The sequence below is a fragment of the Alosa pseudoharengus genome, unplaced genomic scaffold, assembly GCF_046254945.1.
Source record: "Alosa pseudoharengus isolate Yale_2024_CS ecotype anadromous, Long Island Sound unplaced genomic scaffold, YU_APseudo_1.1 YU_APseudo_1.1_scf_13, whole genome shotgun sequence".
Taxonomy (NCBI): domain Eukaryota; kingdom Metazoa; phylum Chordata; class Actinopteri; order Clupeiformes; family Clupeidae; genus Alosa; species Alosa pseudoharengus.
Genome location: NW_027468598.1, coordinates 29,589,565 through 29,605,776, shown reverse-complemented (window position 1 = coordinate 29,605,776; position 16,212 = coordinate 29,589,565). Strand labels below are relative to the sequence as shown.

The 16,212-nt window shown below is 41.6% G+C and overlaps 1 protein-coding gene across 1 annotated transcript; it reads right to left on the bottom strand.

The window, feature by feature from the left end:
* Window positions 1–9,608: 9,608 nt before the first annotated feature.
* Window positions 9,609–14,285, bottom strand: LOC143122023 (uncharacterized). The gene is made up of 8 exons (XM_076282803.1): window positions 14,233–14,285; window positions 13,446–13,475; window positions 12,900–13,214; window positions 12,544–12,807; window positions 11,914–12,210; window positions 10,857–11,180; window positions 10,638–10,781; window positions 9,609–10,469 (listed from the first exon to the last, which is right to left on the bottom strand). The coding sequence occupies exons 1-8, from the start codon at window positions 14,261–14,263 to the stop codon at window positions 10,258–10,260; spliced, it is 1,617 nt and encodes a 538-aa protein (XP_076138918.1). The 5' UTR covers window positions 14,264–14,285; the 3' UTR covers window positions 9,609–10,257.
* Between the last annotated feature and the right edge of the window lie 1,927 nt (window positions 14,286–16,212).

Below are 16,212 nucleotides of genomic sequence, written 5' to 3'. Positions count from 1 at the left end.
TGAAATGGAGTAAAGTCTTCCTCTTTCTCAGTTCCTTATAACCTCTTTTAACCAGACCGCTGTCAAGTAAGTCATCAAAGCCATGTCAGCAAATTAATATGTCAACCTACAAACTCAACTGGCATCTATAATTTGCCACTTTGGTTTGAAACTTTGGTTGGAAACTATTTTATCATCAGGAAAGCAGTATTTGCGTCATCTTCAAATTAATTTTGATGGAATATGATGATGTCATGTGAGGGACAGATAGGCTACACATACTGTAATATGTGTTGTTCCTTTATGTAGTTATGTTATGTATGAATATTATTATGACCGCCGCTAGCGAAGCTGATGGATTTTATTTTGTAAACATTACATTACATTGTAAACATACTTTTTGGTCGAGTCATACTAGTTGCTACACTCTTGCTTACACAACTTGCGTTGTTTTAACACATCTCTGGGCCATATTTTGTACCCTGTGAAAGTAACTGCATATAACTGTCTGTCGTTGACTGACACCATGGTGAAGTTAGTTTCACTTTGCCAATGAGTTCAAATAATAGACAAGTGCAAATGCGTGAAGGCTATGCTAGGTTTTAGTAAAGCATGGTTTAGTGGAATTACTATTCCATACGGTCTCGCAAGCAGCCTCCTTCAAATGTGCCGTTGAATGTCAAAATACCGATGCATTTATTTGACATCGCGCTTTGCGCTGGTAAAGGGAATGGCAGATGTCATTCTCATTGGTTTAAATGATGTTATACGCCCCAAACACACCCATGACTGATTAAAAAACCTAGGAACACCTTGTCGCGCCATGTGCTCGACGTTTGATAACGAAAACCCTCCCAATGTGGACTGGACATCCTACTAAATTTGAATAAGCTTTTGACGTGTGACAATGCGCTTTTGACTGTCATGATAGAGCCCTCTGTGTCCAGATAGGGACCACACAAGTTTGTGTTGTCTCCTTTTTAAATTTGTTGCACAAAATGTGTTGCAAATAGCACAGCTTGCATTGAATCAACACAACTTGTGTTGTCTTTTTAACACATCTTTGTGTCCAGATAGGGACAACACACTCCTTTTAAGAGTGTAGACACCTGCTCCATTAGTGGCATACAGAAGCCAGAAGGAGCGCCACTTACAGTTCCCATCAGCATAGGACATGAGCACAGTTCCCATCAGCATAGGATATGAGCACAGTTCCCATCAGCATAGGATATGAGCACAGTTCCCATCAGTATAGGATATGAGCACAGTTCCCATCAACATAGGATACGAGCACAGTTCCCATCAGCATAGGATACGAGCACAGCATCAGCATAGGATATGAGCACAGTTCCCATTAGCATAGGATACGAGCACAGTTCCCATCAGTATAGGATACGAGCACAGCATCAGCATAGGATACGAGCACAGCATCAGCATAGGATATGAGCACAGTTCCCATTAGCATATAGGATACGAGCACAATTCCCATCAGCATAGGATACGAGCACAGTTCCCATCAGCACAGTTCCCATCAGCATTGGATATGAGCACAGCATCAGCATAGGATGAGCACAGTTCCCATTAGCATAGGATATGAGCAGTTTCCATCAGCATAGGATACGAGCACAGTTCCCATCAGCATAGGATACGAGCAGAGCATCAGCATAGGATATGAGCACAGTCCGGGCTGGACTTTCTTGTGCAGTTGACTGGACAGTACAGATTTAGTATGAAGCAGGGCCAGAGTCAACTGCTTTCAAGAAGCCTCAGACTGCAGTGTGTAGATTGAAGGTATACTACAGTATAACCTCCGCAATTTCCCCCATTTATTCTCTATGGCGAGTCTTAACAGTACACATGTAATACTCTTTTTGTCCACTGGTGGTTGTTTTGGCGCTGCTTCGCGTTTGCCATCGAAAACGGAATGAAATGTAGGCCTACCTGCAAACAATGTAATGCGAAGCGGAGATACCGCCCACAAAATGGATCTTCTTCATAGGTGTGCAAATAACATACGGTTAATGGTCATTCTAAATTACATAGGACAATAGGAAATTCAACCAAGCAGTGGAATAATTACAGTGCATGAAAATGCACTGTACTGTTCTTCCTAGGCAACAACTTTTTCTTCTTATTACAGTGCATGAAAATGCACTGTACTGTTCTTCCTAGGCAACTTCTACTTCTTCTTCTTATTCCGCTTACTACTTTTTCCGTACGCAATTTCTCTTGAACAGTTTAACTTAGAAACTTCATTCAAACTTTGTAACGTAGGTCTTCAAACAGATCAGGTTGGTATGTCTTTTCAACTTTGAAACTTTTATACTTTTTAAACTATTAAAGAAAAACTTTTTAAAAATCCCCATAGACTTAACATTGCCCATTATGACATCATAATACGGCCGTTAAGTAAGGGATAACGGCCGCCGAGGTGTCCTGTTATACGGAATTAAAGGAGAATTCCGGTGTGATATTGACCTAAAGTGTGTTGAAACATGATACCGAGTGTGAACGTATGTCTCATAGCCCATCTCGGCTTGTCCCCTGCACTCCAAAATCTGGTGCTAGTTAGCCGATGCTACCAACAGCTTGTTCAATGGTGGTGCTTCGGCACCGGGCTAGCCATGCAAATAAATCACTGTTTTACACCATTTACGAGGCTCAATGTATCTCCACACTTCATTGGTATACTACCGAAGGCCCTGACATTTAAAACGAGACATTGAGAACTTTGAAAAAGCTTACTTACAAGACGATTTATACAGACAGTATCTTCACGAAGTTTAGCGTTTGCAGCCATCTTGAATTATTGAGCCTCGTAAATGGTGTAAAACAGTGATTTATTTGCACGGCTAGCCCGATGCCGAAGCACCACCATTGAACAAGCTGTTGGTAGCATCGGCTAACTAGCACCAGATTTTGGAGTGCAGGGGACAAGCCGAGATGGGCTATGAGACATACGTTCACACTCGGTATCATGTTTCAACACACTTTAGGTCAATATCACACCGGAATTCTCCTTTAATGGACGAGGGCGAAGGGCAAAAACTCCCCGACGCGCAGCTTGTTTACAGTTGATTCCATTGTTGGGAAGCCTGCAACCAAAAGATTCTTGAGCGCTGCAACCGTCGTCCTACTATGGTTGTTATAGTTACCATTCATAAGCATTGATATGGAACGTTGTCCTGTTATTCAGAATTAAAGGCATTTGTGTAACCCATTAAACTACTAATGTAACCCATTAAACTACTGAACTTTTTACATTCAACTTTTAAATTGTCTACTTTTAAACTATCATTAAACTATCTATCTATTAAACTAGCTGTCTATCAACAACTTTTAAACTATCTACATTTAACTTTTAAACTTGTAAACTATATACATTCAACTTTTAAACAGTCTACTTTTAAACTATCTATTAAACTAGCTGTCTATCAACAACTTTTAACTTGTCATCAACTATGTCAACACTTGTCAACAACTATGACTCCTACCCACTGTAGCTAGTTAGCATGGTTAGCATAGTTAGCATTGCTAATATTTTTAGCATTTTTAGCAAAACTACTTAAAATGATTAGCTAGGTTAGCTAAGTCAAATGGTTAGCATAGTTAGCGTGTTAGCATTGTTAACATGCTAGTTAGCATAGTTAGCATAACTACTAAAAATGATAAGACAGGTTAGCTAAGTCACATGGTTAACATAGTTAGCATGTTAGCATAGTTAGCATGTTTAAGAAAACTGCTAGAAAACGTTAGCTAAGTAGCATGGTTAGCATGTTAGCATTGCTAGCACTGCTATAAAACATTAGCTAAGTAGCATGGTTAGCATAGTTAAAAATCTTAGTATATCTACTAGCAAACATTAGAGCCATTCCAACTTTCAGTTATCGTCAAATATCTACCTATAGGCCATTAAACTATTTGAATATCAACATTCATTAAACTTCCAGTCTGTCAACAACTTTTCAACTATTTACCTTCAACTTTTAAATGGTCTACTTTTAAACTATCATTAAACTATCTATTAAACTAGCTGTCTATCAACAACTTTTAAACTATCTACTGTCTATCAACAACTTTTAAACTATCTTCATTCAGCTTTTAAACAGTCTACTTTTAAACTATCAACTTTTATTAAGCTATGCAACCACCATGTCTATCCTAGCATCATCGTAGTAACCATCTCTGTATTATCTGTGTTAACTATACATGATATTTTACATCACAACTTTAGCATTTTCATGCACTGGTAATTCCTTGGAATTGCATTTCTAGTTATTATGACCGCCGCGCAGCGAAGCGGCGGTCATATAGGTTTAGTCAGATTTTTTTTTTTTTTTTTTCTTTTTCACATGCCCAAATTTCCGTCAATGAGTCCCGGGACACTGAAAGACCGGGGTACACGAAACTTGGTGGGCATGTAACCCCACATGGATAGCATGGAACCATCGTTTTTCGTTTTGATCTGTAGCCCCCCCGCTGGACTGCACCCCCCGAAAGGAGGGTAGGGCAGACACAGTTTTCTGTGAATATCTCGAGAACCGTAGGGTTTAGGAGGACCATTTTTTTTTTGTATGTTGATCTCAAGGGGCCATGTCAACCCATTCCATAACCACTCATTTCATGTATAGCGCCACCTAGTTAAACACAAAAAAGTAAAAATGAGGTGTTGTAATCGCAGGTATCTGTGACCTAACATAGTCAAAACTGCACGAAATTGGAAGTGTAGGATCATAATGACACCCTCCGTATGCATGCCAAGTTTTGTGTACTTTCGTTCATGGGGGGCCTTACAATAAAATAATGTATGTGTACATTTAGTGACGTACACCAACAAGGATTCCCGGGACACTGAAAGACCGGGGTACACAAAACTTGGTGGGCATGTAACCCCACATGGATAGCATGGAACCGTCGTTTTTCGTTTTGATCTGTAGCCCCCCCGCTGGACTGGACCCCCGAAAGGAGGGTAGGGCAGACACAGTTCTCTGTGAATATCTTCAGAACTGTAGGGACTAGGATGACCATTTTTTTCCGTATGTTTGCCTCCAGGGGTCATGTTAACCCATTTCATGTACACACATGTGCACAAACAGATACACACACACACACATGCATTCACAGTAATCATACGTATGACACATACTCACACAGTAGACATATGTACGCTTGCACAGGCACATACACAGGCACACACACAAGCACGCACGCACGCACACACACACACACACACACACACACACACACACACACATAACATAAACATGTACATGCACACATGCACACAATTCAAGAATTTCTCAGAATTATGAACAGGCAAGATGGAGGTGGGGTTGTATAAAATGAATTTTACATGTGAAATCTATGAACTAATCATGTTTTGGTACTTGTTGTCTAGCAGATATCAGTGAGAATTGAGTGTGGATAATGCAATTTAGTGAGACAGTTAGAATCATATAGGCCTTTCAGCGTGATTTATTTTTGTGGAAAAAATGTGCTGGACTGGGCGGCGGTCATATTTTGTATCGCTCTGCGGTACATCTAGTTAATAACTAACTAACTTCTATTCAAGTCATATTTCTGGGACTTTCTGGGATAATTATTTCTATTTTTTTATTCACTCGTCCAAATATTTCCCAACACTATACTCGGGCCGGGTCGAGCGTTTGTGTTTTTGTTTTTTTTAAATCATTGCTTTATTGGCCTAATCTGATGAGAAATCTATTCCATAAACAAAAATATAAGCCTATATATATTAAGCTGAGTAGGCCTAAGTAACAAATGTGTACAAAGTTACACAAAGTAAAAAAAAACAGACGCGACACATGTTGCAGTTCACGTGTCTCCTCCACTCGCTCGCATCACACAACGGGCCTGCTGTGCTGTGCAGCTAAGGTGCAACATGGAGCCTCTAGATGTTAAGGATAAACTAAAAACAGGAGAATTAACTTTGAGCCAGTCTGGAGGAAAGTCTGAGGTATGGAACCATTTCAAACAAGTTGTGGGCAGTGACAACATATGTGTCGGCTTTGTCCAGTGCATTAAGTGCAGCATGCTGCTAGCCTATGATAGCAAAAAAACAGGGACGTCAACGATGAACAGACACATGAAGCAGGATTGCATTGCCAAAAAGGATGATAGTCAGCCTTTAATATCCTCTTTTGTTACTATACCAAGTATACCCATGAAGGCGAGGCAAGCCCTCACAGAGAAATGCGTGGAGTTTTGCTGCAGGGACATAAGGCCATTTTACGTTGTAAGTGGCCAGGGTTTCCAGGCTATAGCTCAAGAATTAATTAATGTTGGTACTACATATGGTCGTGTGTCGGCCCAGTCCGTCCTGCCTCACCACAGCACCGTTTCCAAGCATTACCTTGAAAAGGCTGATGAGAAGAGGGAAGTTCTGACACAGACTCTCAAAGATGCTCTAAAGATCGGAGACATAGGGATGAGCATGGATATGTGGACGAACGACTACCGAAAGCTAAGCTATATAGCTATAACGTGCCATTATATCTCCCGCGATTATCAATTAGTCTCCAAAACTCTAACAACCGCAATGTTTCCCGTTGAGGAAGCGAAAATGGGGAAGAACATCAGGCGCGAGTTAGTGCGCCTGCTGGTGAATACATTTGGCCTAGACCCTTGCTCCCTCAGCCGAATAGTGTGGGTGACCGATCAGGGCAGTAACATTGTCAAAGCCCTGGAGCCGTACAGAAAGCTTTCCTGTCTGGATCATCTAATAAATACGGTTCTTCGCCATGGTCTACAAACAGACGCACTTGCCGACAACGCGCCTGACATAGGTGAGACTATATCGGCTGCCAAAGGTCTAGTCAGATATTTAAAACAATCTGGCCTGGTTTCGCAATTATCCAAGACGGTGCTACAGATGGGGGAGACATGATTTAGCACAGTTTATCTCACACTCAAGTCAGTGCAAGACATATACCCAGAGCTACAGGAGAAGCTGGAGACCCGCGGTGAGATTGCACGCATCGAGAATATTGCTCCTGATGCATTGAGTTTTCTGGTCACCTTTTTGGAGCCATTCTATAATGCCCAGAGAGAGTTGGAGGGCGACAAATATGCAACCATGAACCTGGTCTGCCTTTGATTTGAGAAACTGAAGAGACATTGCCAGCCCTCTCCCACCAACTCTCCGCAGCAAGCCTTTGTGCGCCAGAGACATGCTGAGTATTTAGTGGAAAAAATCCAGCTGAACATGACGCACAAGATTGGATTTTCCTCTGGCCCAAGTTCAACAAATTGAGGATGATGTCCCCTGTAGAAATATCCGAAGTACATGCCCACATTTGAGAACGTCAGATATAACCATGTATTAAAAAAATGTCGGGTTGAAATCGGGCTCGGGCTCATAATTACAGTTAATGGGTGTGTTCGAAACGGGAGACAGCTGCCTACTGCCTCCCTCCTACATAGAGAGCTGTCTCACTAGACATGACTTTGGATTAAATGCATCTTTTAAAAATGAGCGTAGCACTCTAGAATCTTTGGTTAACACTACGGTATGACGTTAGCAAAGACCTGACGTTAAACTAAATTAGCCAGGGCTGCCAACTTTTCAAAAAACCTTGGAGTGAGATTTGGTGGGGCCAACCAAAATTTTGCTGCATACATTTTTGTTTGGCTCATTCAGCATTATACCGTACAGTAAAAAAAACGTACATCAGTGGTTCTCAGGTGTAGGGACCAGGCATGGACGGATTATGAGCTTTCGGGCCCCTGGGCCCAGATGTATTAAGGGCTCCCCACTAATTGTCGCATATGTGGAAGGGGGGTTTGGGGGTACTCCCCCAGAAATTTTTTAATTTGTTTAATGTGATTTCCTGTATTCTGGTGCATTTTGGGGATGGGCAATACTAAATTCAATCAGATTCATAGCCTACATCCTGATGTGTTGATATTGAGGCAATGATTCCATGCAAAGGCTTGGGCTTCAGGGCCCCCTGACACCTTGGGCCCCTGGGCCTGGACCCGGTAGGCCCGTGCAGTAATCCATCCCTGGATGTACTTGAGTATTGGCATGGCATACGAGAAGAGAGATATGTAATTGGTGTGCTGAATTAACAATTTATTAACCAGTAAACCATAAGGGTAAATGTGACCAATATCGTTTAAGTTGAATGTAAAGTAAGTAGAGTACTCATACTGTTACATACTGTAACAAAGGAACAAAGGAACAAAGTAAGCTTAACCAAATAACAAATTTAAATGTAAACTTAAGAAATAAACAAATTAGAATGTCAAACAAATGTCAAATACACCAGGTAAAACAAACATCAAACATAAAGAAACAAACCCCAAATAAAGGAGAGAGAGAGAGAGAGAGAATAGAGAGAGCAAGGCCTCCAGAAGAGTGCGCAGGCAGGGCAGAGCCTAACCAGTCAAAGAGGCAGAGTCGAAGAAGAGTAAAGAGAAGTGAGAAGAATCTGTGTTCTCCCCTTTTATCTAAAACCAACTTAGCATAATTAACACATAGTATTCACATATGGAGATCATGGACCAATCATCATATCTCCAGATCAACAGGAGATGATGGGAGTGTTTTCATCAGAACACAGACCATTTTCTCCCAGACTACTGGAAAACATATACACACTTATTTTACAGTTCTACAACTGAGACTCTTTCACTTCTCACATGGGACATGATCAACATGCACTGAGGTCAACACTGAATTCTACCCCACATTGACCGCAGCCATCAGGGGTAATTGCTGGGAAAACAGAACAGAAAGTAACAAGACAATACATGTGGATGAAAAATAAACTGCAGCCATGAACAGTAAAAATGTACGGTCATCTACAGAGATATACTGCCACCTAGTGTTAAAACCAAAGATTAAAATATGACCGAAAAAGACACAGCAAAAGGACATGAAAAACAGAACTGTGCAGTCTGCAGTTACCTCTTCTTCCATGAGTTGATAATGCAACACTTTGGTGCTTATAAATATTAATTCCTTTCCATTTGTTTAGCCTCAATTAATAAAAACCACCAACGTCCTTTCAGTGAAAACCTCATTTATAAAATGTGTTGCATGAATACTGTACATCAAAACACGCTAGATGTAGACGTTTTTATATTAACAGCACTGCCAGTTGACCCATTGGATCCCAATGATTTTATCTGATGTTGTAGTTAATTTCTGAACGTCACATTCCATCAACAGAAATGGCTGGGCCATGCTGTACCAGGCTTTTGCTCATGTCATTTTGAGCTTTCTCTGGCACACAATTCCTGCAAACAACGACAACACTCTACTAGCCACTCTACTCACAGTACTGGCGCAGCAATGTTTTTTTTTTATTATTGTAAATGAGCTTCCTCTACCTTCTTTCCTCTGAGGCCAAACTGCTGCACAGGTCCTCCATAGAAAAGCTGCTGCACAGGTCCTCCATAGAAAAACTGTTACACAGGTCCTCCATAGAAAAACACTTGCACAGGCTGTAGTGGGGGGTGAGGGAGGATAGGTGGCTCTGCAGGCTGAGAAGCTGTCAGAGGTACCGTGGAGGGTGATCACTGCAGTAGCAGAATTTATTTATTTATTTATTTTGCCATCTCAGTAGACGGACTGGGAGGAGTGTTGCCAGATTGGGTTCCGCCCAATCACGCTCAAAAACCCGCCCTCTTCAGCAAAACAACGCCTCAACAACAATTTTGTCATAGAGAACGATTCAACTCAAAATTGTATTTGCCCGCCTAAAGCTTATTTTCCCCCGCCCAACCAAGTCAAAAGAAGCCCAATTAGGCGGGCACCTGCCCAATCTGGGCGGGTGTCAGATTGACTGGGAGCATGGACTGGACGAGCGCACAACTGACCATCTGACAAGGAATCACAGACAGAGCAGGGTACTACAATCAGAACGGAGAACATGTGGGAATCAAAACAGGCAGGATCGAAGTTCTAGCAGCACTGAGACAATAGGGAAGGAAATGCATAAATTATCACTCTAATTGGGATAATGTATTGTCCATCTGTTATTATCGGAAAATAAGTCCAAACAGGCCAAACAGGAACCCGACGCGAAAGCGGACAGGCCTTGCTTCATTCTGAGGGGACTCACATGATCGGCGGACAATACATTATCCCGCTTATTATACGGCTACTTGATCAGAATGGGGTGGGGATCAAAATTGAAAAAAGGAGACCAATGGTGGACCAAAACAAAGGCAGACGGAGACAAGTGAACAGAGTCTCAGGACCGGGATACTGACAGAACCGCTTTTAAATCCACATGTATCAGACCAGTCTCAGTTGTAGTTTTGATCGACGTCATGCGCTTCATAGTCGTTGTCTATGGCAGTTGGGCCATGTAGCTCTTCTACATTCATATAGTCTTCTTCCAGATCTCCATCAGTGTCTTTTCCATGATCGCTCTGGTCAGCAGGCATGACTGTGTTCATCTCATCTTCATCAGGTGACCCACCTAGTTCATGACGAAATCTGTATGTGTTTGCAGAACCTGTTCAAATGGAGTGTGGCAGACCACAAAATATTCTTAACGTGGAAAAGGTTGGAGAGGAGAAAGGTTGGTTTAGGCATTGGAGGCGTTACATTATAATGGGTTAGTATTTCAATGCATTACATGTAGGATAAGTACTATACATTAATCAGATGATTTCTGACTCACTGTGTGCTATAATGTTCATCTGGATGGTGTGTGTATGTGTGTCACTCAAACACTTTTTCTTCACCAGGTACAGGATGGCAGGGATCAGCAAAAGTAGGAACAACCCTGAAATCACTCCAGATGCAATGATGGGAGCCAGGGATTCTGTACAAGAAACAGTAAGCTACGTGTGCTATCAACAGACAAACAAACACATAATATCAAGTGCTGGATGTTTACCTCTTACGGTGACTGTCAGTGGTGCTGTCTGTGTTGACTTGAAGGTGCGGTTGGACACAGTGACCTCATAGACACAGCTGTAGCTGCCCTGATGAGAGTAGTCTGCCTCAGGAATGTAGAAGGAGGCTGAGTGGTTGATGGTGATCTGAGTCCTGGTCCTGTTAGACCCATCAAAGATGAGGTGGAAGGAGCCTCCTTGGTGCTGTGGCTCAGTAGAGCAGATGAGGGAGAGGCTGTGGCCCCTGGTCACCTCTGGCCCCTGAGGCCCCCAGAACAGCCCTCCATCTGGGGCACTGAGAGAGATGTTGGGCTGCACAAGCACCACTGGGGAAAGAGGCAGTTTATCAGTGAAGGTTTGATATGAGATTACACGTGACTAAGAATGGCTCGACAACTTTCTTAACAACCACAAATGTATTGTAGGCCCCAGCCGTGGCACAGCTGGCTGGGGCACCTGCAACATATGCCGGCTACCCGGCTTCGATTCCCGCCCCGTGGTCCTTTCCGAATCCCACCCCGACTCTCTCTCCCACTCGCTTCCTGTCATTCTCCACTGTCCTGTCTCATTAAAGGCAAAAAAGCCCCAAAAAATACTTAAAAAAATAATAATAAAAATGTAATTATTGAATAGTACACTGCGTTATGCATTGAGGATCTGGGATTGCAGTTAAAAAGTGCACATTTCACATACTATAAGATGGAAGTTTTCCTATAAAGCAATATCCTATAACTGCTAATATCCTAACTCCATATGTCCTTCATATCCTTGCATACATTACTCTTGCACTTTTTAGTTGATGTTTTAATTGGACAGTATGACAGTATGTTTTATGTTTCATGTTTTTATGTTTCTATTTATTATATTGTCTTTTATTCTGTCTCCCAGCACAGTTGGAGATGTTACATTTTACATTTCACTGCTGTTGTACATGTAAAATCATGCATGTGACGAATAAACTAAACTTGAACTTGAACTTATGTCCAAACCCATAAAACCTTTACAGCATTACTTAACAAAACACAGAAATATGTCAATATATGATATGTAATCACATACCTATTACAAAAAGGCTGACAGTAGCACTCTGGGGGGATGTGAATTCACGACGTGAAACCCTTGTTGCATACCGGCAGTAGTAGGCTCCTTCATGGATAAAGTCCACTTGAGGAATGGTGAAGAGGGCAGAGCTTCCAGTGTCTCTCTTTGTCTCTGTAAATGACCCAGAGAGCTGCTGTAGGGTGAATGTAGTACCACCCAGGTGCTGTGTGGAGATGGAGCACCTCATCTGGGCAGACTGACCCCAAGAAACCTCTTTACTGGTTCCCAGTGAAAGACTTGGCTTCTCTAGTACAACTGGAAAAGAAGTTAGAGTGAGATGCAACAAACACACAAACTAGAGGGGCACTTGGAGAGCGCAGACCTATGCTACTCTCTGTGACTACTAGTAACGTTACTGCTTCTGTAGTACAACTGCAAAAGAAGAGTAGAGTGCAACAAGACAAACAATACAGAGAAAACATCATTACATATCATGGCAGGTTTGTGATCATGTTATATATGTAATTAACACAGGGGCCCATATGGATCCCTATAACTACGATTAACTTGATTTACAATTGATGTGATTAGTCCATTAACCCAATTATTTCCTCCACTTTATCATTGTGTGCCTGGTTCTTTACTCACCTACAGTGATGCTAATGGACTGGCTATGAGTAGAGGAGGAGGAGTGGGCACATGTGTAACTGCCCTGGTGAGAGGAGTTCACATTAGACAGAATAAATGTAGTGCTGCTCTGGTAGGAATTAAGAGCCTTTGAATTCACATTAACTCCATTTCTGTACAGAAGTAAGTTGCCATTGCATTGGTATGCACTCCTAGAACATTTGATCTTAACAGTTTTTCCAGCTGAGACTGTTGAGTATGAGGAGAAGAGAGAGATGGAGGGACCTGGAAATGGAGAAGAGTCACATTCACAAAGATTCATTTTGCTTGATTTTTTCATCAAGTTTACTTTGATGCCATTATACAAATTTACTCACCTTCCATGGAACACACCACCCCTGCATCCTCACCATGGCCACAGTTATGGTTGCTATTGTAGGAGCACTGGGTCAGAGACTGTTCAGTACCAGAGCATGCAACATCATCCATCCAAATCTCTCCAGTCCCTGCACCATAGGAGGCTGACCCAGGGGCACTGATAGCACAGCCACACCCCAGCTGTCTGCACACCACCTCAGCATCACTCATGTCCCAGCCATCATCACACACAGTTCCCCACTGGTTAGAGAGATACACCTCCACTCGACCTGAGCACCGACTGTTTCCATTCACCAGCCTGATCTGGGCAGCTACTACAAAGAAATACAACAGACACAACCCTCAGTTAATACATGACTGCCAAATGCCACTATAGCATCATGGTGGGTGGATATCTTGTTGGTTGGAAATATACTGGGCAAAAGGTATAGATGGGAGATTTTACTGATTTTATTGTTTCAATACACTATATGTTTATGCAATGCTGTGAAGGATTGAAGAGAACTTTTGAGTTTGTGTAATCACTGGGGAAATACTTCACTTACCAGGTACTGAGGGGAAACTGAGAGAAAGAACTAGTAAAGAGAGAAACAAACCAAGAGGTGTTGTATGTAAACATGTAGATAAAATCAGATGAGATACTTGTTGAATTTATGCTAACACATAAAGATAAGCATATATTCCCAACTGCCATGACAAGTGACACATCAGTATAAATTCTGATTCCAATTTGTAATGACTGTTATTCAAATGTAATGTCAAATTTCACATAACCTAGACAAACATTGTTCATATACAGCATGTTCTGTGAAATGCCTGGCGTCTCATGCGAAAGTCTTAGTTTGTGCAGTTCAGTCTGCTTTGTGGTGTTCCACAGCCAACCCACATACCCAGCTTCCAAAGTTAGCTTTGTTGTTTTTCAAATTTGTAAAATTATGTAGATGTGTGTGTTTTTGGCAGTAGGATCACCTTTGCTGACCCCTTCTTGAAAACTCTAGAGCTATCAATTTGTTCAAACAACACATTCTTGCTTTCATTTCTAGATTTTGGATACAGGCTGTTTTTCTTATAGATATTTGAGAACAAATAAATGTTTGATTTGATATTTGATAAGACAAATACACATTTGGATTATGTTGAAAGCATGTTAAACTTAAAGGGAAAACAACATTATTTTCCATATGTATTATCTTAGTAACATTGATCTCAACACTAGTCATTACATTTAACCACAATTTGAATTATTGTTATTGAAAATATTACATTTCAGATAAATGCTAGGAATGTATGTATGATTTGTGGGCTGTAGTGGAAAAATGATTTTATTGTTACCTGAGACTAGAACGAGTACAGCCATCGACATCTCCCCCTTTGATGAGAATTTCAAGAAATGGTCAAGTCTTCCTCTTTCTCAGTTTCTTTTAGCCTCTTTTAACCAGACCACAGACAAGTAAGTCGTCAAAGCTGGGTCAGCAAATAAATTTGCCACTTTTTGTAATTTATCAGGAAAGCAGTCTTTATATCATCTTCAAATTCATTTTGATGGAATATGTCATGTGAATGACAGATAAACATATGTGTTGTTCCTGTAAGAGCCTATTTGAGTTAATTATTTGTTGCACATTATTATTTTGATAATTAGAATATTGTATTTACATGCTTAAATATGTAAATTCATAATTTAAGTTATGTATGAATATAATTTAATCCATTACTGTAATTTGTTAGTTCATCTGTAAGGAGAAATGCACCAGAATTTGCCATGTGCCAGGTCATGTGACGCATGTGTTCATAGTATGAGACGGTCAGGTGATGGAGCAACATAGCTTTCTGACCGACGACAACGATAACGATAAAGAGAGCTAACTAGTATATGAAAATAGCATTTTGATACAGGAACCAGATTACCGACGTTTCATTTTGTATTTTGATGCATTTTATTTTACTAAAAATCTGAAAAGAAGATTTGAGTTTGGATACTTTTTGGTCGAGTCATACTAGTTGCTAGACACCTGCTCCATTAGTGGCATACCGAAGACAGAAGGAGCGCCACTTACAGTTTCCATCAGCATAGGATATGAGCACAGCATCAGCGTAGGATATGAGCACAGCATCAGCGTAGGATACGAGCACAGCATCAGCGTAGGATACGAGCACAGCATCAGCATAGGATATGAGCACAGCATCAGCATAGGATATGGGCACAGTTCCTATCAGCATAGGATATGGGCACAGTTCCCATCAGCATAGGATATGAGCACAGCATCAGCATAGGATACGAGCACAGCATCAGCATAGGATATGAGCACAGCATCAGCATAGGATATGGGCACAGTTCCTATCAGCATAGGATATGAGCACAGTTCACATCAGCATAGGATACGAGCACAGTTCCCATCAGCATAGGATATGAGCACAGCTCTGTGTTCTGGGCTGGAATTTCTTGTGCAGTTCAGTGGACAGTACAGATTTTGCATGAAGCAGGGCCAGAGAAGCCCCTGGCTGCATTGTGTAGATTGGGGCTGGGCTCAGACCTCTGATGTACACTTGAATGACAGACTGAGGCAGTGTTGGACATGATCAACGTGGGCTGAGCTCAACACTGACCAACATTGAGCCCAGCCATCAGGGGTACTTGTGGCTTTCTGGGAAAACAGAACAGAAAGTAACAAGTGACAAAGACAACAACAAGTTGATGAAAAATGAACGGCAGCCATTAACACCAAAAATGTATGATCATATACAGAGCTATACTGCCACCTAGAGTTAAAACCAGATGTAAAAATACGACTGAAAAAAGACTTACAAAACATCATGGAGAACAGAACTGTGAAGTCTGCAGTACACCCACCATAGTTCCTCTAAAATCTTCTAAACCTGCAGATGGCAGGCAGCCTAGCAACAGCAACCACACAGTTTGAGGCCCACACATTCAGGTGTGGACTGGTGATTGGGAAGTGTTCTACAGATATCATGCAGATTTAGCAACATGGCTGGTGTGCAGCAACGTCTTTGTTATTAAACATCGTGAAGTGCTGTCCCAATCCCATTTATACCTATCTGAGCCCATGTGGCCTCACACACTCACTCACTTCGCACCTGAGATCAATTAAGTCTGTGAGCCCTTAGTCCTCAGTCCTCAGGGCTCACTTTGGGATTGGCCCCAAATTTGCAAGGACACACACAAACACACACACACACACACTCACACTCACACACACACACAGACTCACACTGCAAGGTGTGCCGGGTTCAAAATGCTAATAACATGTGGGCCAGTAGGACCTATCATTAAATGGACAATACAAAAAA

Excerpts from the sequence above, each read along its gene's own strand:
- LOC143122023 (XM_076282803.1), bottom strand. The coding sequence starts at position 14,263 with ATGTCGATGGCTGTACTCGTTCTAGTCTCAG. Across the intron at positions 11,181-11,913 it reads TGTCAGCCTTTTTGTAATAG|TGGTGCTTGTGCAGCCCAAC; the intron begins GTATGTGATTAC and ends CTCTTTCCCCAG. Across the intron at positions 10,470-10,637 it reads GATGAACATTATAGCACACA|GTTCTGCAAACACATACAGA; the intron begins GTGAGTCAGAAA and ends CCATTTGAACAG.